Raw genomic sequence first — 26,639 nt, 5'->3', positions numbered from 1 at the left:
CCGTTCGTTCCTCCCGCCTACTGGCGGCGCTGCGCTGAGGGGAAGCGGAAGCTGCCGGCTGCCGGTCTCGCGATGCGTGGCCGGCGCACACTCCGTTTCCTCGGCTTCCCCCGGCTAGGCGCTGCGGCTGCAGTGCGCCTGCGCAGTTCGGCCTCCGCCGCTTCCCCCCAACGCCCGTTGCCTCCGAGCGCCGCTCGCCTTGTCCGTCTCTCTCTCTCTCTCTTCGGAGCCATGGCTGGGGGGGCGCCTGTCCAGGTGAGGCTCGGGGGGAGGCGGGGGCGGGAGGAACGACACACCTGGCGCGAGGCCTTGTGGGAAGCAGGGGGCAGGAGGAAGACTCGGCCCCCCCGGCAGATTCTCCTTGTTTTACCTCAGGAATCTCGGAGGGGGAGGGGAGGGTCGCCCCACCCGCTTTGTTCATCTCCCTCCCCGCCCCCAAGTCCCCTCGGGCCTCAGGGAAAGCCCCGCGGAAGCGAGGAAGGACCCTCCCCATTGCTTTATTGTTTGTTTATTGAATTTATATAGCGCCCTATATCCGGAGCTCTCTTTTTTAATAAATAATTTTTATTGAATATTACATTTTTATTTTTTGTTATCGAGATAGCCAGAGGTTTCAGGGCGGTTCGCAGAATATAATAATAATAATAATAATAATAATAATTCCAGTTACAGATAGGTAGCCGTGTTGGTCTGCCATAGTCAAAACAAAAAAAATTTTTTCCTTCCAGTAGCACCTTAAAGACCAGTTAGTTCTTGGTATGAGCTTTCGTGTGCATGCACACTTCTTCAGATACTTCTTCAGGTATCTTCTTTTTCTTCTTCTACTTCTTCTTCTTCTACTTCTTCTTCTTCAGGTATCTGAAGAAGTGTGCATGCACACAAAAGCTCATACCAAGAACTAACTTAGTTGGCCTTAAGGTGCTACTGGAAGGAAAAAAATTATTATTATTATTATTATTATTATTTTATTTTGGCTGGCTTACCCCATCCACTCAGTCATCAAAAACTTCCCTAAACAGGGCTGCCTTCAGATGTCTTCTAAATGTCAGAATATCAAAAATAGAAAATAGAAAGCCACAATATATATAATCAAAATATAAACAATAACACCCCACACCCCAAAAACTCCTTTTAAAAGGGCATTTCAGTGTCTAGTCGGTGAGCTCTCCATGCCCACAAGCGGAAGAGGCGAAGGTCCTGTTCTCTCAGTGGGCGAGGGGAGACAACTCTAGAATTCCTTAATAGTCCCAGAGTCTGGAAAAGGAAAGGAAAATCACAGGTCTAGGATGCTATTTATTTGTTTATTTGTTTTTATGAGGTGGGGTGGGTAGCACCAGACCCTCCACATGTCCCTGTTTTCCAGGGCCAGTCCCTGGCATTCCTGTTATCAAATGTTGGAGAGTATGGGGTAGGCATCATGTGGCGGGATAAATTATTCCCTCCACCCGCCCAACATTTTTATGCCACCTGGTTGCAGAAGTCCATCTGTGTGGTTCACAAGGTAAAAAGCATATCCCTGCTACCGGTTTAATAATAATAATAATAATAATAATAATAATAATAATAATAATAATAATTTATTTCTACCCTGCCCATCTGGCGGGGTTTCCCCAGCCACTCTGGGCAGCCTCCAACGAAGATTAAAAATACATTAAAATGTCACACATTAAAAACTTCCCTGAACAGGGCTGCCTTCCGATGTCTTCTAAATGTCAGGTAGTTCTTTATCTCTTTGACATCTGATGGGAGGGCGTTCCACAGGGTGGGCGCCACCACCAAGAAGGCCCTCTGCCTGCTTCCCTGTAGCTTGCACTCACCAAGTGATTCCTCTGGTGCTGATGGGCAGCAAATGGGTCAGATACAGATGTTGGCCAGGGAGGTACTTTCCTGCAGGGGTCCTGGAAGCAGTTGACTTGGAACCCCGTTTAAATACACTGTTTTTGATATTTCAGTGAATCTCTCAAAATGCAAGCCAGCTTGTTAAAATTTGCATGTCCTGAATGAAAAAAGTGTATTGTTTTGGTACTATGGGAAGCACGCTGAGATGAGCAAGTATTTCTTAATGGGTGATGCAATTTGAACTGATCAAGGGCAGAAGCGCTTGCTCCGAGTCAGATCATATGTCCATCTAGCTCAGTATTGTTTACAATGACTGGAATTGGCTCTCCCAAGATTTCGGAGGGGTTTCTCCTCTAGCCTTAACTGGAGATGCCAGGAATCTTTTGCATGCAAAACAGATTTTCTGCCACTGAGCTATGGCCCTTCCCCAGCACTCCTTTAACTCCCCCTCCCCACATCCAAATGAGGGACACGGGTAGCACTGTGGGTTAAACCACAGAGCCTAGGACTTGCCAATCAGAAGGTTGGCGGTTCGAATCCCCGCAACGGGGTGAGCTCCCATTGCTCAGTTCCTGCTCCTGCCAACCTAGCAGTTCGCAAGCACGTCAAAGTGCAAGTAGATACCTTCCGACGGGAAGGTAAACGGCATTTCCATGCGCTGCTCTGGTTTGCCAGAAGTGGCTTAGTCATGCTGGCCACGTGACCCGGAAGCTGTACACCTGCTCCCTCGGCCAATAAAGCGAGATGAGCGCCGCAACCCCAGAGTCGGTCACGACTGGACCTAATGGTCAGGGGTCCCTTTACCTTTACCCCACATCCAATAAGAACCATGAAAAAAGACTCTTGACAGAGTTCCTTTCTTGCATTGCTTCACTTGCTGCTGATCATCACATAAGAAGTGAGGACAAAGACAAATGCAGTTAAAGTTCACAAAGGGAGAAGCTTCTCTTGTGGCTCATGCAGTAGCGATGATGATTAAATTGCATTTTGTCTCTTGTCTCATGTTTGCTAAGGTCCATAATAAGGGTGGGGGCAGAGCAGTGACCCAGCTTGATTCCTCCTCAGACTGCCAGTTGATGTATTGATACCCAACCATTCACTGGGTTTGTTCAGTACTTGCAAAATTACCACTTAAATGGCAGTATTTTTGCACCCATTTTGCCCAAGCATATGTTGCTGCCTCTGACATTTCAGAAGGAGAGAATGGGGTCGGAGGTGGGAAGGATTTTTCTGAAGTCATCTGAAACGCAAGATGGCCCACTGACTTTGGGTTTCTGTCTCCGCAAAGCAGGCTATGGAGTGTGATGCGGAGCCAAGGTCTCTGCTGCCTTTCCAGTCCCTTGTGAACCTCAAGCAGGCCACTACGCGGGACATGCAGGTGCAAACGTCTGAGGCTTCCATGTGGGCGGCGGTGGCGGCCATCCAGGCCATCGACAAAACGGTTGACAACCACACCATGCGCTTGCTGCGCTTGGAGGGCAGGATGGGGTCAGCAGAGAAGAAGCTGGGAGCCTGTCAAAAGACCTCAACCGAAATGGAGAACCAGCTGGAGAGCAAGTGGGCTGCGCTGGGGACCTTAACTGAGGAGTACAGGCAGCTCCAGAAGAGACTGGAGAATGTGGAGAATCTGCTGAAGAATCGGAACTTCTGGATCCTGAGATTCCCCCCTGGTGTGAAGGGAGAAACGCCCAAGGTTAGGAGTATTATTAATATCATTTATTAAATTTGTTTGCCGCCCTTCATCCATTGATCTCAGAGCAGTTCACAACATAAAATGACAATATAAAAAACACAAAATGCCATCAGCCAAAGGCTTGGTTGGCACCTAAAGGTGTATAGTCATACCTCGGTTTGAAGTAGCTTTGGGATGAATATTTTCAGGGTTTCACCGCTCGCGCATGTGCAGACACTCAAAATGACGTCATGCGCGGAAGCGGACACAGGTTGCGTTCGCTTCAGGATGCGAACGGGACTCTGGAACGGATCCCGTTCGCATCCAGAGGTACCACTGTATAATGAAGGCTTTGATGCAAGTACAAAACATTCTGCTACCAGAGCTAGCAAACATTATTCATGTTTACTGCAAGTAATTATGCAAATTACTCCAGTGCTATAGATTCAAACAATACTATCTGGACTGCCAGGAAGAACTTTGAGTCATGAAAAATATTTTAAAACCCAACTATGAAACCTCCCTGTAGTCATTTGAAGTCTATCCAGAATTCTCCTCCATAGCTCATTTCAGACTTTTAGCAGATGGCTTCCTCACCTTTTTTTTCAGCTATGAGGACTAGAAACGCAGTGAAAGCATTGGTTTTCAAGAGATCAGTAAGCATGCTGTTTTTTGTACTGAATGCATGGCTCTGTGATTCACAGTGCACTATTAATGCCCCCAAAATTCTTCCTGGCTGCCTCCATGGGCTTTCTGTGGGAGTGCTAGAGGTTCTTCCTTTTCCTTGGGGACAGCACCAAACAGAAAGTTGCTATAACAGTATTCCCCACATCTGTATTCCTGGATAATAGACATGCTTTGCAGATGTTTTAGCTCTCCTTGGCAGTTCACACAGTTTTCAGTGGGGCTGCAGGATGCTGAGAACTTTTGGAAACAAATTTATTTTATCTCAGTGGCCAAAATGTGTGGCCTTGAAAACAGGATACTTTTGTCTGCTTCAGACAAAACAATAGTGCTGTTAGCACATAAAACTAAGCTCAGTGTGAACAAGTAAGTGTGCTGGTTCACAGAAAGAAAACTGACTGCTTCGTTCCTCCATGTTTTGGCTTCATGTTACATCCAAACCTGGGCTTGTGGTTTATCACCCACAGACAGATCACAAGTGGTAAGCAAAGAACAAACCTTAGCTACAACAAATCATGAGCTCAGGTTCATATGTAATACCAGGCCAAACCGTGACTTAGTTCCCAGTAGCAGGGGAAGCGGCTGTGATTTTCGCTCTGTGCACTGATACGCCTGCTCATTCATGTTTGGCTAAGTGTTATGTATGCACCAGCCTCTCTTTATGTAGAAAGTGATTCTTCCAACACCATCCAGTAACATTTCTTGCCAACCAGTTAGGCCGACTGGGTTGGTAGTCAAGAGGGTGCTGAGCTTTAACTTCTGTTGTTCCAGGTTCCAGTGACCTTCAATGACCTCTCAGTCCATTTCAATGAGAAGGAATGGGGAGACCTGGACGAGTTGCAGAAAGAGTTGTACAAGACAGTCATGAAAAGCAACTACGAGATGCTGGTCTCGCTGGGTGAGATTTAAGAAACCCTGAGTTGGGATATAATGGGATGCAGGCTCAAAGTTCTTACTTGTTTGCGTGATCATTATCAGTATCTTGAGAACTAATGTGGTTTAGTGAATAAGAGAGGCTTCTCATCTTTGATTATCTGCAACATGTGTGTATTAAAAAAGAAACAAAATAAGGGCATTTGTTGTCATGGAAGAGTGTGTTCAAGCCCCTGCTCAGGCGGAGAACCTGCCACTGGACCCCTTTTTTAGTTTCTGAGCCATTACTGTGGGTTCATAGCTCCAAAGAGAGTTTTATAGGCCATGCTGTCCAACCCTTTGCTTGGTTCAGGAAATCCACAGCTGGGGAGAGCCTGGAAGTGGCAGAGCAACTGGGCTCCATGGCATCACAGCAGCGTGGCACTGGTATCCAACATATCCTGGGCCAGCTCAGCTTTCCCCACCCCTGGGATGCCCAGTTTTTGGTGGGTCACATGCACTCTTGGCAAATGAAGCAAGGAGGAAGCCAGTGGAGTCATTGATGGGGGTGGGAACGGATACATCTGCCTCATCCGACACTCCCCTCCCTTCCCCAAGCATGGCAGACAAGGGATTTGGATTGCAGCAAAGCCTCTTAGAAAGTCTGTAGCTTCCTTCCCCAACCTGCTACCCTTCTGATGTTTCGGACTGGAATTCCTATCAGCTCCAGCCAGCATGACCAGTAGTCAAGGATAATAGGAACTGTAGTCCCAGACACCTGGTGGTCACCAAGTGGGGATGGATAGCTCATGGGCAGCAGCCATATTTTGGCTAGTTTTGCACCTTGAAACACACCCATTCTTGATCGTGGGAGCTGTTTGATGTTCAGCTCAAGGGAGGTTGCAGCTTAGCAGTAGACTGCACACTTTGCATTTGGCAGGGGGGACTCCAGTTAGTTCATCTTACAGATTTTTTTTTATGGATCTCTGGTAGCAAAGCTGCGAAAGGTTTCTTCTGCCTGAAACCTTGGACTACTGCTGCTTGTCAGAATAGATGATACTGGGCTGGATAGACTGGTGGTCTGACTCTGGATAACACAGCTCTTTCTGTCAAAGCCAGGGCTTATTTATTTGCAAGCCTTTGCAATTCTCTGAGCCTTTTGTTACTGAATGGCATATAATGACCTCCTCTTTTCCCATTCATCGATTGAGCAGACTATGCCGTCGCCAAGCCAGAGATCCTGACTCGGATTGAGCAGGGAGAAGAGTTGTGTGAGAAAGGACTTGGAGATTCAGAAGGCAGTGGTGTCCCTGAACAACTTGACGCAGGTGCGTTAGCAGGCCTCCGAAACACAGAGCAGAGAGTCCTTTCTCTGCCTCATCATAACAGAGATGTTATCTTGCAATTTCTTTTGACCTTTGCCACTGGCTGTGTTGGCAGCATTTGGATATGATTTGCAAGTGAAGCCTGTACAGTGGTGCCTCGCAAGACGAACGCCTCGCAAAACAAAAAACTCGCAAGACGAAAGAGTTTTCCGTTTTGGAGGTGCTTCGCAAAACGAATTTCCCTATGGGCTTGCTTCGCAAGAAGAAAGCCCATAGGGAAATCTCCACCGGCCTTCAGAAGAGGTCCTGGACCTCTTCTGAAGGCCGGCGGGGGGCAAAAGTCTTTGCTCCCCCCGCCTGCCTTCCCGGGACAGCGGAGACTTCTCCGCTATCCCGACGGCTTTTGAAGGCAGGCAGGGGGGAGCAAAGACTTTGGCCCCCTGCCTGCCTTCCCGGGACTCCGCTGTCCTGGGGGCTTTTAAAATGCTGGCAGTCGGGAGGAAAGCCCTCCTGTCCCCGGAGCTTGCGGGGTGGGAGGTGGGGAGAAGGGCTTTTCTTCCCACCGCCAGCCTTGGCGGTGGGAAGAAAAGCCCTTGTCCCCCCCCCCCAGCCTTCAGAAGAGGTCGGGGGACAGACTGTCCCCGGACCTGGTCTGAAGGCGGTTTCCATAGGAACGCATTGATTGATTTTCAATGCATTCCTATGGGAAACCGTGCTTCGCAAGACGAAAAACTCGCAAGAAGAAAAAACTTGCGGAACAAATTAATTTCGTCTTGCGAGGTACCACTGTAGACCAATGTGGGTGAGATCCAGCTCCTCAGCCCCACTCCTTTGCCTCAAAGGATATTGGTGGGAGCTTTTTCCCTGGTGTGAAACCAGGAAAAGAAAGTTGAGGGCAGGAAATGCTGCCTGAGTGATCCTTGTTGTGTATGGACATTGTGTAATTCTTGTTCTTTTACTGGATTTGAGTGTGGTTTTATTCTGAGAATATAAAGTTCCTCTTTTCGGCTATGAAGTGGAATATAATCTAAATGAATAAATAAAAAAATAAATGCATGGGGACATTGGGCTGGATGCCCCTCGCTTGCACTTTAGTTGTACTCAAAGTATGGAAATGAATCCACATGTTAAATCCACCTGTTTAAGGTGTTTGTTTACTTAGAGGGCTTGAGGAGCAGAAGTGATATTTGTGTTGCAAAAGATGCACCTTTTCCAGCACGTTGATTGTTTTTTTTTTGCCTTATATTCTTCACGCCTGTAGTGCTTTTGCAACAACCTTCATACTTGGCAAAAAAGTGTTTCTTTCCTGTTACAAATATTCATTTTTGTATCGGAAGAAGTGGCCTTGTATGCCCAGGACATTGTGTTTGTCCTTGTGCACCTTTTGCAGCAGTGTGTATAATCTCTCCTGCCCGTTGTCAGTCCTGGGTGATACCCTTTTAATTGCAGAAAGTTCTTGCATCCAGATTGGAAAGCCATCTTATTCTACCAAGCAATTTGTACATGCAAGACTGCTTGGAGAGCCTGGCCGTTTTCAGAATGTGACATGGGCTCTGTTACGGTGCAGGGATGGTTAGAAAATGAAGACTTCTTACATGGGAACCTGGTTAGGAAAGTGATTGGAATGTATTGGGTTGTGTAATAAAACACTGAGAGTTTAAGCCTCAAGTTTGTGACCAGTAGGTTGTCATGTGTGCATGGTTTTCAGTGTTCATCAGCTGATGCACAGCAACCTCTTCTCTCTCCCATTCAGACTGCCCCACTGCTCCAGTCGATGTTTCTTTGTGGCTTAAACAAGAGGTGGAGGAATCCCAGAATGGGGAGGCTAAGCTTCCTGAGGAGACGAGCAATGGCTACCACATGGGTGAGTATTTAAATGCATTGTGGTTTCTGCTTAGCTTTTAGGCTCCCAAGCAAGAAAGCAGGCCCTTGACTTGAGGGCTCCCCTCTTCCCAGCAGGCTCTCTTTCATTATAAAGCCAGGATTATGAGGGAGCTGCTTACACAATTGGCAGCCTGCCATGTTCATTTAGTCCTTTGGGTTGTGTTGGACTTCACTGTGCCCTTTAGCATTGCCCCTTGAAACTCTTTCTTCCAAACCATCCATCCTTTTCTTTGCTCCTCCACCTCCTTCCTCTGACCTCTTTCACACTCTTCCCACTGACCTTCCCTGGCCCTCCTCTTTCCCCCTCACTTGCCACACATGCGCTTCCTCCTGCTGCCTGGATGAGTTTTCTCCTTGATGGAGAAGAGCAGCGCCCTGTGACCTCCTCTCTCCTATGCGCAGGTTCTCCCATGGATATAGTAGAGTCATCCTCGTGGATTAAAGAGGAAGTGGAAGAGGTGTGCTTTGCTCCTGAGGATGGCCAGGAAAGAGACCTCGGCCACAAAGGCAGCCTGGGTGAGTCCTGTCTTCGATCTCCCTTGGAATCAATTATTCTTGTCTTGTTAGGAATGCATTGAATGCGTAAATCCTCATGAAGACATTGCAAGTAGGTAAAGAAAGTGATTTAAATTTGTAGTGATGGCTCTAATATAATTGTTTCAGCAAACCTTTAAAGGCTTGCAGTCCTGATTCTTAGACATGCAAATTTTCTGTCCCTGGCCATGTACCACCTTTCTTTTTCTTTTTGTTTGTTAACGACGTCCAAAAGCACCTGCCAGACTGCAGATTTCCCCCTGCGGTTTGGCTAGTTATTCTCCTGCGAAGATTCCCTCATAAAGATATTTCTGCTCTGAACGTTGTGGAAAGAGTAGAACAGGACAGCCTTGGTTGCAAATTTCCTTCTTCCTCGACAGAATATCAAACTGTCACGGTGGACGAAGAGCACATGGCGGAACCCCAGGAAGGCATGTGTGTGCAGGAGCCGTTGTTCCTTGGTGAAGGGCCTAGCACTGGTGAGTAGCAGGACAAAGATTTTTTGGCTCTTGAGAGCGTTGGTCCTTAGATTCCTCCTTGGGTGGAGCTGGAATTCTTGCAGGTAGCAGCGAACCTTCTGGCCCAGCCAGTGTGCTCTGTTTTCCCACTGTACTAACTGCAGTGTTCTGTCTCACCACCAAACTGGCACATAGTTTGAAGCAGGAAAGCTGCATTCCTAAGCAAATTAAGGGGGAAGATGTACCAGAGAGCAGGATTGTGATGGTGGGGGTGCTTCTGATATGATGAGCAACGACTTCGGAGCCTCAGGGCTGGAAGGCGATCAGCCCCTTGAAACAACTCCACATGCTCTCACCTTATGGTAGCTTCTTCCTGCTTAAGGGTACTAGGACTTTGGGTGCCTTCTCACAAAACCATTTTTCATTTTAAAGGTCTGGATGCTCTTTCTCTCGTGTCTTTAAAATGCACAGCCATGAGGGGAATCGGGGGATCAGACTTGCAGTCATACACATTTATTGCAGCAGGAAACAGACTGAACTTGTACTCGATGGAGAGAGACCTCTGTGACTGCTTTAAGATTTAGTGTCCACAAGGACTGGGATCGCTCAGCAGCGTTTTAGAAGTAACTAATGGGGGGAATGAACATCCTTGCACACAGTGGTAGAAAGGATGCTCATTGGGAAATGCAATATAAAGTTTGTGGGGAGTTAACTTTCATCCACCTTATAACAGCTGAGTCATTTTAGACTTGCTCCAGAGTTCTGAGTCTTAATTGTATCTGCTGCATTTCAGAACGTTTTAAGATGCGACAAATATTTACTCAGATTAGTTAACAGTGTTGGGAGACTTTCAGGCACCTCTTAATGGTATTCATGGCATTCTTTCCTTGACCCCTCCTAACCAGGTGTAATCCCAAAGCTATTTTTCAAGCTGCCACCACCTATTCCTGCTCAAGACTAAATTCTGGTGTGTCTGGGGTTTTTGTTTTTTTAAACAAAGAAGTATACATAGGAACAGAGGGCAGTCCTGCTTTAAATTTCTAATAGTCCTAATAGATTCCAATTGAGCCACACACTTCAAATGCCTCACGGGATCTAAGAAGTAGTTGGGAGGAGAAGTAACTGGCAAATAGTCACCTGTGCAGTCGATTTGCACAGTAGTCAATGCCAGTTTGGTGTGGTTAGAGTGTTGGGCTAATGACCTGGGAGACCTGGCTTCTAGCCCCCTCTCAGCCATGAAGCTCACTTGGCAACCTTGGGCCCAGGTACTGCCTCTTAGGCTTATCTACCTCACAGGGTTGTTGTGAGGAAAAATGGGGAGCGGGAGAGGCAAAATCATGCATGCCACGTTGAGCTGCTTGGAGGAAAGGTGGAATATAAACAGGGTAACATAAAAAGAATAAATATATAAATATGTCAATCCTTAAAATTAGTTCAAACAAAAACAACTCACTGCGGCCAGGATCCAAATAGACAGTGCTTATGCCAGGGAGAGTAAGAATTTTCCCTGCTAAAGAGAGAAGCCACTAATCAATTTGAGAAGCCGCTTCTCTCTCTTGTGCCCAAGATAGTAAGAGAGGCTGCTTTCTTCACATGCAGGTCTTGGGCACACACACTTTTTGTTTGCTGGTTTCTGCTAAGCAACTAACTTCAGCTTTGTGTATACTTTGCTAAGAAGTGGAACCTCCTTAGGCCCTTTGCTCTCTTCCCCAGTTGCTATTTGGCGGGGATTTGCGGCATAGTGTCTTCTCGGAACGGCAGAGGGGATTGGTTGGGACAGAGCCCTTCTAGTCAAAGTGCGAGCAATGAAGCGATGCTTCTTCTAGAGCAGAAGAGGCAGTTGCCGTGGAAGGTTGGAGAGTGTGGCTGCTGTGGTGGCATGCTAGCAGGTCCCAACACTTCCTGGTCAGGCAAGCTACAGGCAAGGCCAGGATCACCAAGGAAATCCCACACTGCTCATTCAGTCCCTGAGAACCAGAATCCCATTGGACGTAAAGAGTGACAAAGCCCTTCCAGATCTTTCTGAAGCCCCTGGCTGCTAGAGGAACCGAAGCTTTTGCAGCGAGCTAGGCTGAGTTTTGCTTGTAACAAATGGTCCAGAAGCGGACGCCACCTGAAGATGTCTCCCGCGCGAAATGCCATGGTTCAGAATGGTGCGTCTTTAACATTTCCTTCGGAGGGAGACGTAACTGCTGACATTTCAAGAACTTGAAAGAAGCCTAAATGTCACCACTCTCTGCTGGATGCGTTTGGGAGGTGCTTGGCACTGGGAAGAGAAACTGTGTGAGCAAGTTGTATAATGTGGAGGCTGGCTTTGAAATGTCTCTGCTAGGCCAGATGTGGGCTGGAGGTCTTGGAGCATAGAAGTATGATGTAGAAGGCCACGCTTCTATCTTCTGTTTTGTGTTGCCAAAGTGGGGTCTACCAAGGGAATCCATTGAAGCAAGAGATCAGTTGTTTGCTACCAGTTCCCCCCGCGGGATTTTTCTGCATTACTGAGCGCCCCAACTTGGTAGCTGTTCAGCACAGCTTCGTGTGTCGGGAGACTCCACCAAACTGTTGCTGCAGGCAGGAGTCTCTTGGAATGCTGCCTTGAAAGCCGCCTGCCGAAAACTGCGTGAAAACTGGAGGAAGGCGCCAGAGAAGAGGTAGCAGCCCAAGACCCAGTGGCTTTCCTAGGTTCCCAGACCCAGCCCAGTTTGCCCAGTGGGTCAAGGAGGCCTGGGAAAGTGTCTCTGCGGACATGACAAGCCACAGCCCAGTCATTTATTGCAACAGCTGGTTCAGACTTCATCCAGGGCACAGTCATTGCTGTTGCCAGGAGGTGGAGCAGGGGAGGGGGCTCCTTGTTTGGCCTGCATCCTAGATAATGAAGGGACTAAGGGGAAGGATGCTGACGAAGTCGGCTTCAAATGAATGCCACTTAGGGTTCCTTCTCCCAAAGCGAAGGCATCTTTAGGCTTCAAAAACCGGTTCAGGTTTAATAAAGCCGTTAAATTATTGTTAAATGCCTGAATGCAAGATCTTTCCTTCTCGTTCATTTCCCACGTGTAGTTCTCCCGCTTATGACCCAGGTAATAAATTAAAATAACAATAAGAGCAAATAATGGTAAATGTATTGACTTGCTGTGGTGAAAAATCCAGTGCTTATAATTTTTTTAAAAAGGTATTTGGAAGAGGCTCCATCGTCTCCCAAGGCAGCTTGTTTCATTTCTAAAGTCAAAAGTGTTCTGTTGCTTCTGTGAAATGTCTGCGGGTCATTTCTTGCTGGAGCCATTGGCAGGTACCATATCCCAGTTGTACTTCATTGCTCCTGCTCTGCAGCTTGTGGTATGTGCTGTGCTCTGGCTAGTGCAGTTTAATCTGATGTGGGTGTGGAGGGGCTGTGGAGGCTGATTTGTAGTTTGTTTCCTCTTAGACTGGGTTACCTGGCCCTGTAGTAACACCTTCCCTGATTTTACTGGTACGTGTTGAACAATTAGCAAGGTGCCCGCTGTAATGATTCCCGCCCCCAATATATTCCATGAATATCTATTAGTACAGTGGTACCTCGGGTTAAGTACTTAATTCGTTCCAGAGGTCCATTCTTAACCTGAAACTGCTCTTAACCTGAAGCACCACTTTAGCGAATGGGGCCCCCTGCTGCCGCTGCGCCACCGGAGCACGATTTCTGTTCTCATCCTGAAGCAAAGTTCTTAACCCCAGGTAATATTTCTGGGTTATTGGAGTCTGTAACCTGAAGCGTATGTAACCTGAAGCGTATGTAACCCGAGGTACCACTGTATTGCATTTAAGGCTTAAAAATGTGTCATAGTCTAGGTTGGTAATAGAATAAAGCTGTGAACTTTGGATTCTCAAACTTCTACTTTCTCTCTCATCTCCCCTCTCACCACACTTTTAGAAATAATTGTCGTGTGTGAGCAGGATGATGGCGTTGGGACGGCATTAGAGTGGGATCAAGGAAGAAGGCACTATAATACAATGCCAAAAGCTAGGGAAACAGGGCAGAGAGGGGGAAAAACTTAATTCCGCCTGTGAATGAGGTGGTACAGCGTGGTTCATTTAAGGGAGACATTAGCAGAAAGCTGGAAGCAGGGAAGGGTGGGGTGAGATGTAGGTACTGAAGCAGAGTTGGGAAGTTTGACAGGGGCATACAGGCCTAATAGGCCGAATATGGATAGTTTTCCTGCAAGGACAGGGGGAATCCTTTGTGGGTTTTCACCACCCATTTCTTCACTGCCAGGAAGTTAAAACTTTAAGAGGTTCATTCAAGTTTCCTGGACAACTCCCTCCCAGTTTCACTGCCTTCCACCACTACTGCAGAACATTTTTCTGGCAGCTCCTAAGGCATGGCAAACACCATTTTATAACAGAAATGTCATTTCCTTTGTTCCTCCTCTCCTCTGCCTTTCTGATCCCTTCGGAGACCCCTCCCTTGTTACATCAGAGGGAAGGGGGAGGACACACACATCAGTAAGCAGCGGAGGGGACAAGGGAACTTTGCAAAGACTCCTCAGGAGTCCTCAGGGACCCAGAGAGGATCTTTGACATAATGGGCCATGATAGAGATAACCACACACAGAGAGAGAGAAAGAGAGAGTTTTTATAAGGCAGTGTCTGCAAGCATTGGAATGGGAAGCTTCCTTTTTTCATGGTTTGCAGCAGACCCAGGATCATGGTTGCAAATTTATTCCCTTCACAAAGTGCTTGCCCCTTCTGCTGTAATGTGATTGTGAAAACATACGGGTTGGAAGAGATCTTGTGGGTAAATTTCATGAAGGAATCTCATGAATGCATACCTGTTGGGTTTTGGCTACCCATGTAGGTTTTCTGGGACACATTGGTGATGAGGACCCAACAGAAAACCCTGGGTCCCTGTTCACAGATCTGTCCAGGGCAGCCAGTGTTTTCTTGCGGAGAGCAAATTCCTGTGTGACGTTTCCACCTTGAACCTGAGGTTACAAAACTTCAGGCCCCGGTTCTGTGAGCCGCTTTAGTTCTGTGAGTTGGGTGGCCCCTTCGGCTGTCTCTTGCACCTTCAGGAAGTTCCCTGTTCCCGGTCTGGAGGGACAAAAAAACATTGTTTGGGGCCGCAGAGTAAGAGCTTCCTCTTTGCTCAGGTCCAGCCCCCTTTCTGACTTGGGTTGACGCCGCTGGCGACATGGAGCACGTCCTGCGCGAGCAACACCGAGGGCGTTTTTACGAAATGATGGAGGAGATCCTGTCCACCAAGCGAGAGGACAACAACAGTTACATTAACCGCGAAAGATACAGGACTTTGATCGAGGAGGTCAAGGAGGCGAAGAGGCTCCGCAGCAAAAAGGGCAAGCATTACCGCCGGCTGAGGCGCTTCAACGTCCTGAACATTGGCGAGGAAGAGAAGCTGGTGGTGCCCGTCTCCCCTGGGCACACCGAGGTGGTGTACTTCGTCCAGTACGAGGATTTGTTTGACATCCTGCACGCGGCACATATTGCCATCGGCCACGGCGGCCGGACCAGAATGCTGAAGGAACTCAGTCGTAAGTACAAAAACGTCACTGCTGAGGCTGTAATGACTTACCTGAAACTTTGTGAGCTGTGCCAGAAAAAGCAAGGCGGTCCCAAAAAGGGCTTTGTCGCAAGGCCCGGGTTTCGCAGCGAAAGGGATTCGCGTTGTTCGTTTGATATAATTTACATGTAGCAGGATTGGGATGCAAACTCAGAACAGTGCATCAAGATCCCCTGAGAAAACTGTTCAGCCTGGACCGCTGCAACCAGGTATTTTTCACAATCCCCATTCCATGTTTTCTGCACTGCAGAGAGCTTGTATTTCAAATAACTGAAAAATTGGTGCTTGGGGTGGCGCCGTAATCCTTAATGGGGAGCCACGGACTGTTGAAACACACAAACGGAGACATTTGGAAACAATAAGCTTGGTCAACGGAAGCAAGACAAAGTCTGAAACAGTTTCATTCAAAGCGTGAGGATTTCATCGCATCACGACGGCATGAAAAGGATTCCTTGCAGAAGCTGCCTTTGGATGGTCCCAAATGGTCTGGCGTCATCAAACTTGATTTCACATAATTTAAGGACTTTGAGGTCTGTCAGAACAGGGTGATAGAAATTCAGGCGTGCTGATTTCGGTGCAGGCTGGTATCGCTTCAGCTCATGCCCACAAAATGGGGAGGTCACTGAAACAGCCGTCAGCACATGGAGACCTATGGAGAGACTCTCAGCTAATGTTAAAAAAATAATAATATTTGTAAAAATAAACTCCAGGTAGGCTTCAGGGAAAGTTGTCATGAACACCAGAACCTTCTGAGGATTGCACAAAAAGCAAAAACTCACAAAGGACCGAGTCTTGGGAGAAGAATTGCCATTCTGAGGCTTATCGGGTTCTAACAGGCTTTATTTAAATAAAATATAAACAAATAACAGGTTCTGTTATTTTAAAAACCAGTTAGAAGGTTCCCCCCCAATCCAGCAGTACAGTGGTGCCCCGCAAGACGAATGCCTCGTAAGACGAAAAACTCGCTAGACGAAAGAGTTTTTCGTTTTTTGAGGTGCTTCGCAAGACGAATTTCCCTATGGGCTTGCTTCGCAAGACAAAAACGTCTTGCAAGTTTGTTTCCTTCTTCGTAAAACCATAAATACCCAGGGCGCATTGCTTGAAGAGGTGCAGTTGCGACTTGACTTCGAGGAGCAACTCATAGCACGCGGTGTGGTAGCCTTTTTTGAGGTTTTTGAAGACTTTGGTGATTTTTGAAGCTTTTCCAAAACTTCTTTTGCAGCCATTTGGTAAGTTAAACTTTTAAAACTTTTTTTGGGGTTTTTGGATTTTGGGTTGGGGTGTTTGGAATTCAAGGACTTGGTGTTGGGGAGGGGTTTGCAAGAATCTGGAAGCTTGCGTGGTTTTTTTTCTGCATTTTTATGATTTTTTGTGACCATTGGGCCACTCTGCTGTTGTTTTTTTTAAAAAAAATCTGGGTTTGAATTTCTGTGTGGTGGGTGGCTGGGGGAACAGTTGAGGAGGGGTTTGCAAGAATCTGGAAGCTTGTGTGGTTTTTTCTGAATTTTTATGATTTTCTGTGACCATTGGGCCACTCTGCTGTTTTTTAAAAAAAATTCTGGGTTTGAATTTCTGTGTGGTGGGTGACTGGGGGAACAGTTGGGGAGGGGTTTGCAAGAATCTGGAAGCTTGTGTGGTTTTTTCCTGCATTTTTATGATTTTCTGTGACCATTGGGCCACTCTGCTGTTTTTTTAAAAAATTTCTGGATTTGAATTTCTGTGTGGTGGGTGGCTGGGGGAACAGTTGGGGAGGGGTTTGCAAGAGTTGGGGAGGGGTTTGCAATTTCTGTGTGGTGGGTGGCTGGGGGAATAGTTGAGGTTTTTGAAGACTTTGGTGATTTTTGAAGCTTTTCCAAAACTTCTTTTGCAGCCATTTGGTAAGTTAAACTTTTAAAACTTTTTTGGGGGTTTTTGGATTTTGGGTTGGGGTGTTTGGAATTCAAGGACTTGGTTCTGGGTTTGAATTTCTGTGTGGTGGGTGGCTGGGTGCTTTTGAATTTTTTGGATGTGAAGCACTGATTTTTTATTTTTTTTGGGTTTGCGAAGGTAGGAGCTGTGCTGCCATGGGACCCAAGAAGACTGCTGCTGCAGAGGCTGGCGAGAGGAAGAAGGAGAAGGTTACGCTGGAAATGAAGAAGGAGATCATCCGGAAGCATGACGGTGGAATGCGTGTGACAGACCTCGCCAGGGTGTACGGGAGGAATCCATCAACCATCGGGACTATCCTGAAGATGAGGGAGAAGATCCTTGCGACTGATGCAGCCAAGGGAGTCACCAGGATCGTGAAGAACCGCCCAGCTGTTCTGGAGGAGGTGGAGAAGTTGCTGCTCATCTGGTTAGAAGAGAAGCAGCGTGCAGGGGACACAGTGACTGAGGCCGTCATTTGTGAGAAGGCCAAGGCCTTGCACGCAGACCTTGTCCGGGAACAGCCAGGAACCTCAGGAGAGCCAGAAGTCTTCAAGGCAAGCAGAGGCTGGTTTGACCGGTTCAAGGCAAGATCTGGAATCCACAGCGTGGTCAGGCATGGAGAGGCTGCCAGTTCTGATGTTCCTGCGGCTGAAGACTTTGCAGCGGAGTTCCTGGAGGTTGTGAAGACGGAGGGCTACATTCCACAGCAGATCTTCAACTGCGACGAGACCGGGCTGTTTTGGAAGAGGATGCCCAAAAGGACTTTCATCACTCAGGAGGAGGCCAAGTTGCCTGGCCACAAGCCCATGAAGGACCGTCTGACCCTGCTCTTCTGTGCCAACGCAAGCGGCGACCTGAAGATCAAGCCCCTGCTGGTGTACCACTCGGAGAACCCACGGGCCTTCAAGAAACACAAGGTCGACAAGGAGCAGCTGAGTGTCATGTGGCGATCCAACAGTAAGGCTTGGGTCACACATGTGCTGTTTGTGGACTGGGTCAATCTTGCTTTTGGCCCTGCTGTCAAACAGTACCTGCTGGACAACGACCTGCCGCTGAAGGCTTTGCTTCTGATGGACAGTGCTCCTGCTCATCCTAAAGGCCTTGCGGAGGACTTGTTGGAGGAGTTCAGCTTCATCAGCATCATGTTCCTGCCGCCTAACACCACGCCACTGCTCCAGCCGATGGATCAGCAGGTCATCGCCAATTTCAAAAAACTCTACACCAAGGAGCTTTTCAGGCGATGCTTCGAGGTGACTGATTGCACCACCATCACCCTGCGGGAATTCTGGAAGGACCATTTCGACATTGTCACCTGCTTGAAGATGATCACCACGGCCTGGAACGGGATCAGCCAGAGAAATTTGAATTGCGCGTGGCGCAGCCTGTGGCCGGACTGTGTGGCACCAAGTGACTCTGATGCACCAGAGTCAACAGTGGTGCAGGACATTGTTGCCTTGGGGAGGACCATGGGCCTGGAGGTCACAGAGGAGGACGTCAGCGAGCTGGTGGAGGAGCACGAGCTGACCACCCAGGAGCTGGTCGAACTGCAGGCAGAGGCTGCGCAGGAGCAGGCCTCGCTGGAAGAGGAGGAAGCAACTGAGGAACGGCTGTCCTCCAAAGAACTGAGGGACATTTGCATTAGAAACCCACGAGTCCTTTTGCCTAGTAGAGAATCATCAGGACAGGGCCTGCTTTATAAAGTTCCTGCGCCTCAGTTTGTGAAACAGGCGAGGATGTGAAGTTGGGCTCTCTCAGAAGTGTCCCATGGGAGTTCTGGCGAAACCCTTCAAAACTCACCGTCTCCTGTTCTTGAGTCAAGTGCAACTTTCCCGCTAAGTCATTAAAGGATTTTATTTAGTTGTATTTATAAATGTTCATATATTGTGTGCATTGATTTTGTAAATGAAGTATTTATTTGATTTTTTTATATATGTATATTTTAATATTAATCAATGATCCTGTCTTTTTACCCATTACTGACTGCTTTGATTTCAAAGAAAGCAAGTTTTTCAATATGCAAGTGAAGCAGAGCCATTTGTGGTGCTGCAGCTAAATTGGCCTCCTCTGCAAGGCTGTAACTAAAAATGCTGATGTTCTCCTGCTTCTAAGAATCCTTGGGGTGGATTCTGTGCCTAGTTCAAAGCCCTTTGAACCCCTTCCAGGCCTGTACTGATGACTGCACAGTCTCAAAAAAAGATAATTCTGGGTGGAAGGGCAGTGGCAGGAATCCTGTGTCACTCCCAGTGTCACAAGTCTCAGCCTCTGCTCTAGTAAATAAATATTTTGTCTGCCGATGGTCTTCCTTTGAACTCTGCTTAAGAAGAGTTGTTTGTATGATGACAAAAATAAATCCCAACGCCCCAAATGACAGTGCTAAAAATGTTATAGTGTAGTAAAGTGGTGTTGTTTGCTATTAAATACCGATTAGCTTTGCACCTGCTTGTTTTCTTCACAGTAATGTCAGGTGGAATGTTAAGAGAAATTCTATTAAATTCTCTTGTTTGAAAAATGGCTTGGCATAATTCATTACCGAGATAACGTCTCTGGTTAAGGTTTGAAACCAGAAAGGTATAAGAACAAATTCCACAGTTCAACTATGTGCCACATGAAGACATCACTTCTTTTTGTATAGCTCAGTTGGTAGAGCATGAGACTGTTAATTTCAGGGTTGTGGGTTCGAGTTCCGCATTGGGCAAAAAACATTCCTGCCTTGCAGGGAGTTGGACTAGATGATCCTTCTGGTCCCTTCCAACTCTACAGTTCTGTGATTCTGTGATTGTGTAAAGGGTTGAAAATGTGCTTCATTTATCTTCTCTGTTGACAGCGACAATTGCACGTTTAAAAGTCATACTAAAAAGTAATTAAGGTTTTTCTACAACTGCTGCCTTTCCCTGGCCTGGCTTGGTAAACGTTAGCACCGTTAACATTTGAGCATTTGGTATTTCCCACAAGCTTAGTAGTAAATTTACTCTTTTTGATAATGTCATTATCAAACTCCTAGCAATACTTCTGAACATAATAAACTACCACAAGTGCCCTTGTGTTGTTCGGCATAGCCAGTGCAGCTTACATTCTTAGTTCTCATAACCATTCACGTTTCAAGGAAAGGCAAGCTGCGGCCAGGCTTTCTCAACCAGTGACTGAGTCCAGAGGGCCATGTGTGTCATCTGCAGCCCCTGTGACACCTCATGATGCTAGAAGGAGCATGGCAGCCGTACTGTGATTCTGAATATTGCTTTTGATAGGGTAGGGAGCACTGGGGATAAGTTTATAGCAGGGGTTGTCAACCTGGTCCCTGCCACCCACTAGTGGGCATTTCAGGATTCTAGGGGGGCAGTAGGGAATTCTACGGCACAAGCTGAATCCTTCTTCCATCAAGCACTGGTGGGCGGTAAGGAAATTTTACCATCAAGAAAGATGCATTAGTGGGCGGTAGGTATAAAAAGGTTGACTACCCCTGGTTTACGGAGTCAAGGAGGCAGTGACCCCCAAAGGTTTGGGAACCACTGTTTTAAATAAAATGAAGGTGTGGGGCTTCAAAATAAAAAATGCATGCTTTGAATTGGTCCCAGAAACAAACGGGCAGGTTGTGCTACTAGCATGATAGTGGCCTCCCTCAAACAGCTGATTGCGGTTGGCCATTTCTTCCCTTGGTCTGATTTGGTGGCTGTTCCTGAGCCCTCTTCAAATGCAGCCTTATATATGCAGGTTGGACTTCTAGTTGGTATCACCAAAAAGATGGGCCAGCAGGTGGTAGAGGAGACCTCAGCATCAAAAAGCGAATTACTCCTGTACGCCCCTACTCACAGCTTATTCAGGGCTTGTGTTCCTATGTCTCATCTTAAGTCAGTTGAGCAATGGCGAAAAGTTGCCCTCCTCGCGAGTTTATTTGCATGCTGCTTTTCCCTGCTCAAAGAGCCTCACAGCAACATACAGACTAAAACCCAGCATCTCAAGACGTTGCGTTAACCGTTAACAAAGTAGAGCACAATTTGTTGTTGTTGTTTAGTCTTTTAGTCGTGTCCGACTCTTTGTGACCCCCTGGACCAGAGCACGCCAGGCACTCCTATCTTCCACTGCCTCCCACAGTTTGGTCAGACTCATGCTGGTAGCTTCGAGAACACTGTCCAACCATCTTGTCCTCTGTCGTCCCCTTCTCCTTGTGCCCTCCATCTTCCCCAACATCAGGGTCTTTTCCAGGGAGTCTTCTCTTCTCATGAGGTGGCCAAAGTCTTGGAGCCTCAGCTTCAGGATCTGTCCTTCCAGTGAGCACTCAGGGCTGATTTCCTTCAGAATGGAGAGGTTTGATCTTCTTGCAGTCCAAACAACAGCAAAACTTGCACTAATGTCAGTAAGACCAGCAAAACACTGAAGTGCCTTAACAATAGAACCCAAACATCCATATAGGAGCGAAAACAGGGCAGCTTAAGAGACTGCTGTGGGAGAGAGCTTTTCCTGTGTAACGCCTGGTCCCCTTCTGTTCTTATTCTTTTCTCTAGCAGAACAAGAAACTTCAGCAGAGACACAGGAAGACGGAAGCCGCCGGAAGCCGGACTTGCTCATTGACCTGTCGGGAAGAACCACCCCTCCCAGCCCTGGGCACAGCCTTGCCTGTGGCGCTGAGCCTGGTGCCCAGCCCCAGCCCACCAAGGAGGAGCCGGAGAACTTTATGCAGGAGCTGTACTCCTACCTGGAGTGCGGGAAACGCTTTGGGAACGAGCGGTCTCTGCTGGACCACGAGACGCCCCACCCCTTCCAGTGCCTGGAATGCCACAAGAGCTTTGGCTGGGAGGACGAGCGCCAGCCGGACAGCCACCCCCCTGCCACCTGCCCCGAATGCACCCAGCGCCTGCGCAAGAAGCGCTCCAGCCTGGCGCACGTGGCAGACGCCCAGCCCTTCGCCTGCGCCACCTGCGGCGCCACGTTCAGCCAGTGGTCGATGCAGCTCCTGCACCAGAAGTGCCATGTGCCCCACAGCCACTCCTGCGGCGACTGCGGGGCTGGGGCCGGGTCGGCGCAGGAGCTCCAGCGGCACCGGAGGGCCCACGCCGTGGTGGGCAGGGCCCACTCCTGCCTCAACTGCCCCTGCAGCTTCCTCTCCTCCTCGGAGCTAGCCGCCCACCGCCGGACGCACACCTCCAGCTGGCCGTTCACCTGCAGCTGGTGCCAGAGCACGTTTGCCAGCCGCAAGGTGCTCTCTGAACACCAGGAGCTGCACGTGGCGGCGGCGAGGAAGGTGCTGCCCCACGTCAAGCTCAGCTTCAGCTTCAACTGGCGCGAGTTCCTGGCGGAACAGATGAAGCACTGCCTGCACTCCAGCTGCTCCCCGCGGCAGGCGCTCACCGAACTACTGCAGAAGAACTCAGAGCTGTGGCCCTACCCGTGCGCAGAGTGCGGCACCCACTTCTTCAACCAGTGGGCCCTTGCCAACCACAGGTGCGCTCCCTCGCCAAAGGTCGTGGCAGGGGGTGGCAGCGTGCTTTGGCAGGGGGCAGGCGCGGATCTGCCCCCAGCCGCGTTCCAGTGCCCCTCCTGCGGCCTGGGCTTCCCCCAGGAAGAGTTGCTGGCACAGCACCTGCCCAGACACAGCGGTGAAGGGCGCCCTTTCCAGTGCCCCCACTGCAAGAACAGCTACCTGTGCAAGGAGGCTCTGGCTGGCCACGTGCAAAGCCACTTCACCTGGCGGCCGGCCCACTGCTACATCTGCGACCGGGATTTTGCCCAGCCGGAGGAGCTGGTGGAGCACCTCAGCACCCACGTGGTGGAGCACCCCTACAAGTGCGGCCGCTGCCACAAGAGCTTCCTGAGCCCCTTCCTGCTAGGCAAACACTTCCAGCAGGAACATGCTGCCCTGGGCTAGCCTCCCGTCCGCAACCGGTTCGCTCAACCTGAGCTGCTGGAAAGAGCACCTGCTGTCCCACGCTGCCAGGGACCCCTTCCAGGGCGATTGGGGCGAGAGAGGCTGTTCTTGCCGGCGCTGCTGGGGGAGCATGGGAGGAAGCGTGCAGAAGAGGAGTCGTGCCTGGCGCAAACGGGGAAAAAGACAGAAAAGTCTTCTCTAACTGGCTGCAGAAAGGGTTCCCCAAACTGAACGTGGCTGGAAAAGACTTTGCTCAGGTGGAAAGGGCTGCCTGGCTCTCGAAGGGTCTCTGGTTCACCTTCCTCTTCTTCCTCCTCCCCGCTGCGATCTTTTAGTGTCGCTCTCAGACTGTGCTGTCGCTGCGGGAGTTGCAATCAATTAACTGGCAAATCACCTCCCGCATATAGGTCCTGAGGTCTGCTTTGAGGTCCTTTAACAATCACGTGGTGTGCATTTTATATGCATCCTCAAAACAGGCAAAAGGATTTTCAAAAGCAGGACGAGAACAACCGAGCATAGGTTTAAAAGCAACGCAAAATCAACGGCTAAGGCAGAGAACTTTTCTCCTAGCTTGGAAAGCTTGTTGAAACTCTCATGTTCTCACTTGTTTCTGGAAGGGGCAGAGAGGGGGCTCTTCTGGGGGTTCGACCTGCGGTGCTGTGGCGTGTTTAAATGTCTGCAGCCACGTGGGTGAGACAGATTGCAGGGTGCTCTTTTATCTAGGGGAGATCCATGGGGTTGACTCCTTTACGGATTGTGGGCCCCTGAGAAAAGTGCCTCCCTCAGTGGTCCTGTGATGAGATTCTTCCGTTCCATTTGGAATGGTTTTATGTGGTTTGTAGTACTAATGAGTTTAATTTTTTTTTTTTAAATGGCATAGTCTGTTGTTGTAACCTGCCCGGGGACCTAATAAATAAATCTTATAAATACCGTATTTTTCGCTCTATAACACGCACCCGACCATAACACGCACGTAGTTTTTAGAGGAGGAAAACAAGAAAAAAAAAATTCTAAACGAAACAGTGGATGTATGATTTTTGTGGTTCATGCTGTGGCCACAGACATGTGATCTGACAGTGAGTTTGGAGTAGCCCAGTGCAAAAATCCTGAGGATCCATGTGGATCCATGCTTTGTAACCACATTTTTGCACCACTGCGGCCCCAGGCAACAGTGGGTGCGTGATTTTTTTGGTGCAAGATGTAGCCATGGACATGCTATGTGATCTGATGGTGAATTTGGGGTGACCCAGTGCAAAAATCCTGAGGATCCATGTGGATCCGTGCTTTGTAACCACGTTTTAAGTGGGGAGGGGAGGAAAAGCACTCAAGGGACAAGGAGCACACGTGGGGTGGGTGGAGAAGGATGCTGCTAATAATGCAGAAGAGGGGTTTAAGGGGAGAAGGAGCACGCGTGGAGTGGGTGGAGAAGGATGCTGCTAATAATGCAGAAGAGGGGTTTAAGGGGAGAAGGAACATGCGTGGGGTGGGTGGAGAAGGATGCTGCTAATAATGCAGGAGAGGGGTTTAAGGGGAGAAGGAGCACGCGTGGAGTGGGTGGAGAATGATGCTGCGAATAATGCAGGCGAGGGGTTTAAGGGGAGAAGGAGCACGCGTGGGGTGGGTGGAGAAGGATGCTGCTAATAATGAAGAAGAGGGGTATAAGGGGAGAAGGCTCCTCTCCTCTCCCACTTTGCTCCTTTAAAGCAAGCAGGGTCTGCTTTTCTCCCTCCTCCCCGCTCATCCCCGGCTTAGCGAGCTGAAAAACTTTGCTGCTATTTAGCGAGCTGAGTGGGAAGGAGAGAGGGACAGAGAGCCTGCTTGCTTTAAAGTAACCAACCGGACAGGAGCCACTTACACTCGTGCAAGCGGCTCCTCTCCCGCTTTGCTCCTATTAAAGAAGCAGGCTCTCTGTCCCTCTCTCCTCCCCACTCAGCAGCTCTTCTCCCGCTTTGATGTTTCAAAGCGAGCCACGGAGGAGGGAAGGAAGGGGAACCATGGATCCTCTGCTCACGACTGCAGCAGATTCCCCCCGCCATCCGTAGGCATTCGCTCCATAGCACGCACAGACATTTCCCCTTACTTTCTAGGAGGAAAAAAGTGAGTGTTATGGTGCAAAAAATACGTAAGTGTAGCGCTTGAAGAGCCTTTTGGAGTTGGGCGCATCAGTCCCTGAACGAACAGCGCTGTCTTTCCAGCAAGGCTGTGGCAGTTGCACTCCAGAAACCTGCAGTGTCCTCTTTTTGCGGGACTCTGGAACACAGGTCACCAGGGTGCCGTGCTAGAACACAACAAGCACAGGGGTTGCAGGGCGAGACAGCTGGAGCGAACACACCCATGCTCACACGAAAATTTTTGCAGGAAGTTTCAGAAGCCGGAAAGCCTGACCTTTTCTCTGTTTCGGAGCCTGCAAAAGGGTTGTATTACGGCAGCAACAGAAGTGTGGGAGATGGGGGAGGTAGCGTGCTCTGTTCCCTTCTGAGCAGCCCAGTGCCCTCCGGATTTATTTATTTTTTGGACTACAACTCCCATCAGCCCCTGGCATTGGCTGATGGGAACTGTAGTCAGAAACATCTGGAGGCCATGCTGGCTACCTGACAAAAGGGCGGCTTCAGCTTAAAGAGCTGCGTTTCAGAGATCATTTTACTAGACATCTTTTCATGGAAAGGCTTTTGCTCATGCAGTCGTACTGCGACCAGTAAGTTCATTCTCATCACCTTCTTTTCAGGAGCTATAAGGAGCATGAAATTGGGCACAGCTTGATCAAGATTTTTATTTTATTTAATTTATTGTTTATATACTGCCCTATGCCCACAGGTCTCAGACCCAAGCCTGAGCTTCCACAGTTGCTGCCCGCCATAAAACACCATTGACAGGATGGGCAGCAACAGCTGCAGAAACGTTCTACGCGAGAACATTTTATGCTCTTGCTAACAATGCTCTTTGAAATGTGCATTTTCTATTTGACTTCCTTTCGTAATGTTTTCCTTTGAAATGCCTTAACATATTTTTTTGTTAACTTCACTGCGTCAAATGTGCATTCCTTTGTATTACTTTTATTTTGGAACCTTTCAGATAATATTTCAGTTTCCTGTTAATTAAAGTATGCTTTAGATGTACACTTTGTATTTGACTTTCTTTTGTAGTGTTTTCTTCTGGATTGTTTTCTTTGAGGTTTTAATGTATTTCCCCCCCTTAAAAATACAAAGCAGTAGAGAAATGAAATAAATAACAACAATACGAACAACAGCAGAGAAGTCTGCATTTCTTTTTGTGCAGGGACAAACAGAACCCTTTATTATTGTATTCATTCATTGCTTTTTATACAAAAATGTCTCAAAGTAAGTAATAACACGGATAAATTAACATCCAAGTATAAGAACTAAGAATAAAATGAAATCTCGCATAGTTCAGGCATGAAATGACCCTTCAAAAACACTGGACATTTATTTTTTATTTCTGCCATTTTCCTTCAGGTGGAGGAAGCTGCACAGATTCGCTTTGGACAATAAAAGTGTCTCTCTGTGTTGGATTAAAACCAACCAGTTGTGCTGACCTGGCTGTGTGCTAATATCTTTCTTGGCCCAAGGAATGTTTGCAGTGAAAGCTTTAAGGTTTTAAAGAACTCCGCTCCACTCCCGACACACCCAGCCACTTCTAGAGAGAAAATAGTTCTGTATAACTTGGAAAGCTTGCATTGGTATTGAAGGATAGAAGAAACCCATATTTTTGCCCTGGGCGACACAGGTGACTACCTTATGAGGAAATAACGCAGCGCTTGGGACTTTTTAGTTTGGAGGAAAAGATGAGAGAGAGACAACATGATAGAAATTTATAGTTTATAAAATGATTCCTGACAAAGTGGCTACTGAAAAGTCTCGTCCCCCCTCAATAACTAGAACTCCTGGTCATCCAATGAACTGGAATGTTGGGAGATTCAGGAATCATTTTTTTAAAAGAATTTCTTCAAACAGTGCAGAGTACAGTGGTACCTTGGTTCTCGAACTTAAGCTGTTCCGGAAGTCTGTTCCAAAACCAAAGCGTTCCAAAAACAAGGCGAGCTTTCCCATAGAAAGTC

The 26,639-nt window shown here is 48.1% G+C and overlaps 1 protein-coding gene across 3 annotated transcripts; it reads left to right on the top strand.

The window, feature by feature from the left end:
- Positions 1-145: 145 nt before the first annotated feature.
- LOC128424279 (zinc finger protein 282-like) lies at positions 146-25,808 on the top strand. 3 transcript variants are annotated; one of them, XM_053410284.1, is made up of 9 exons: positions 146-255; positions 3,131-3,532; positions 4,967-5,093; positions 6,262-6,375; positions 8,126-8,236; positions 8,659-8,772; positions 9,171-9,269; positions 21,204-23,495; positions 24,692-25,808. In XM_053410284.1, exons 1-8 carry the CDS (start codon positions 232-234, stop codon positions 22,562-22,564), a joined length of 2,352 nt encoding a protein of 783 aa, XP_053266259.1. In that variant the 5' UTR covers positions 146-231; the 3' UTR covers positions 22,565-23,495; positions 24,692-25,808. The 3 variants fall into 3 exon arrangements, with proteins under 3 accessions (XP_053266259.1, XP_053266260.1, XP_053266258.1); XM_053410285.1 differs by having other exon boundaries at positions 3,128-3,532; positions 21,207-23,495; XM_053410283.1 differs by having other exon boundaries at positions 3,128-3,532.
- Positions 25,809-26,639: the final 831 nt, after the last annotated feature.

The sequence above is a fragment of the Podarcis raffonei genome, chromosome 12 (assembly GCF_027172205.1).
Source record: "Podarcis raffonei isolate rPodRaf1 chromosome 12, rPodRaf1.pri, whole genome shotgun sequence".
In the NCBI taxonomy this organism is placed as follows: Eukaryota; Metazoa; Chordata; class Lepidosauria; order Squamata; family Lacertidae; genus Podarcis; species Podarcis raffonei.
The sequence above is the reverse complement of the archived record's forward strand: the minus strand, read 5'-3'. Positions and strand labels throughout refer to the sequence as shown.

What these genes read in the sequence shown, in the direction of transcription:
- LOC128424279 (XM_053410283.1), top strand. Translation starts at nt 232, where the DNA reads ATGGCTGGGGGGGCGCCTGTCCAG. An exon ending in CGGCCACAAAGGCAGCCTGG is followed by an intron (nt 8,773 to 9,170) that starts GTGAGTCCTGTC and finishes CTTCCTCGACAG; the next exon opens with AATATCAAACTGTCACGGTG. An exon ending in TGGTGAAGGGCCTAGCACTG is followed by an intron (nt 9,270 to 21,203) that starts GTGAGTAGCAGG and finishes TCTTTTCTCTAG; the next exon opens with CAGAACAAGAAACTTCAGCA.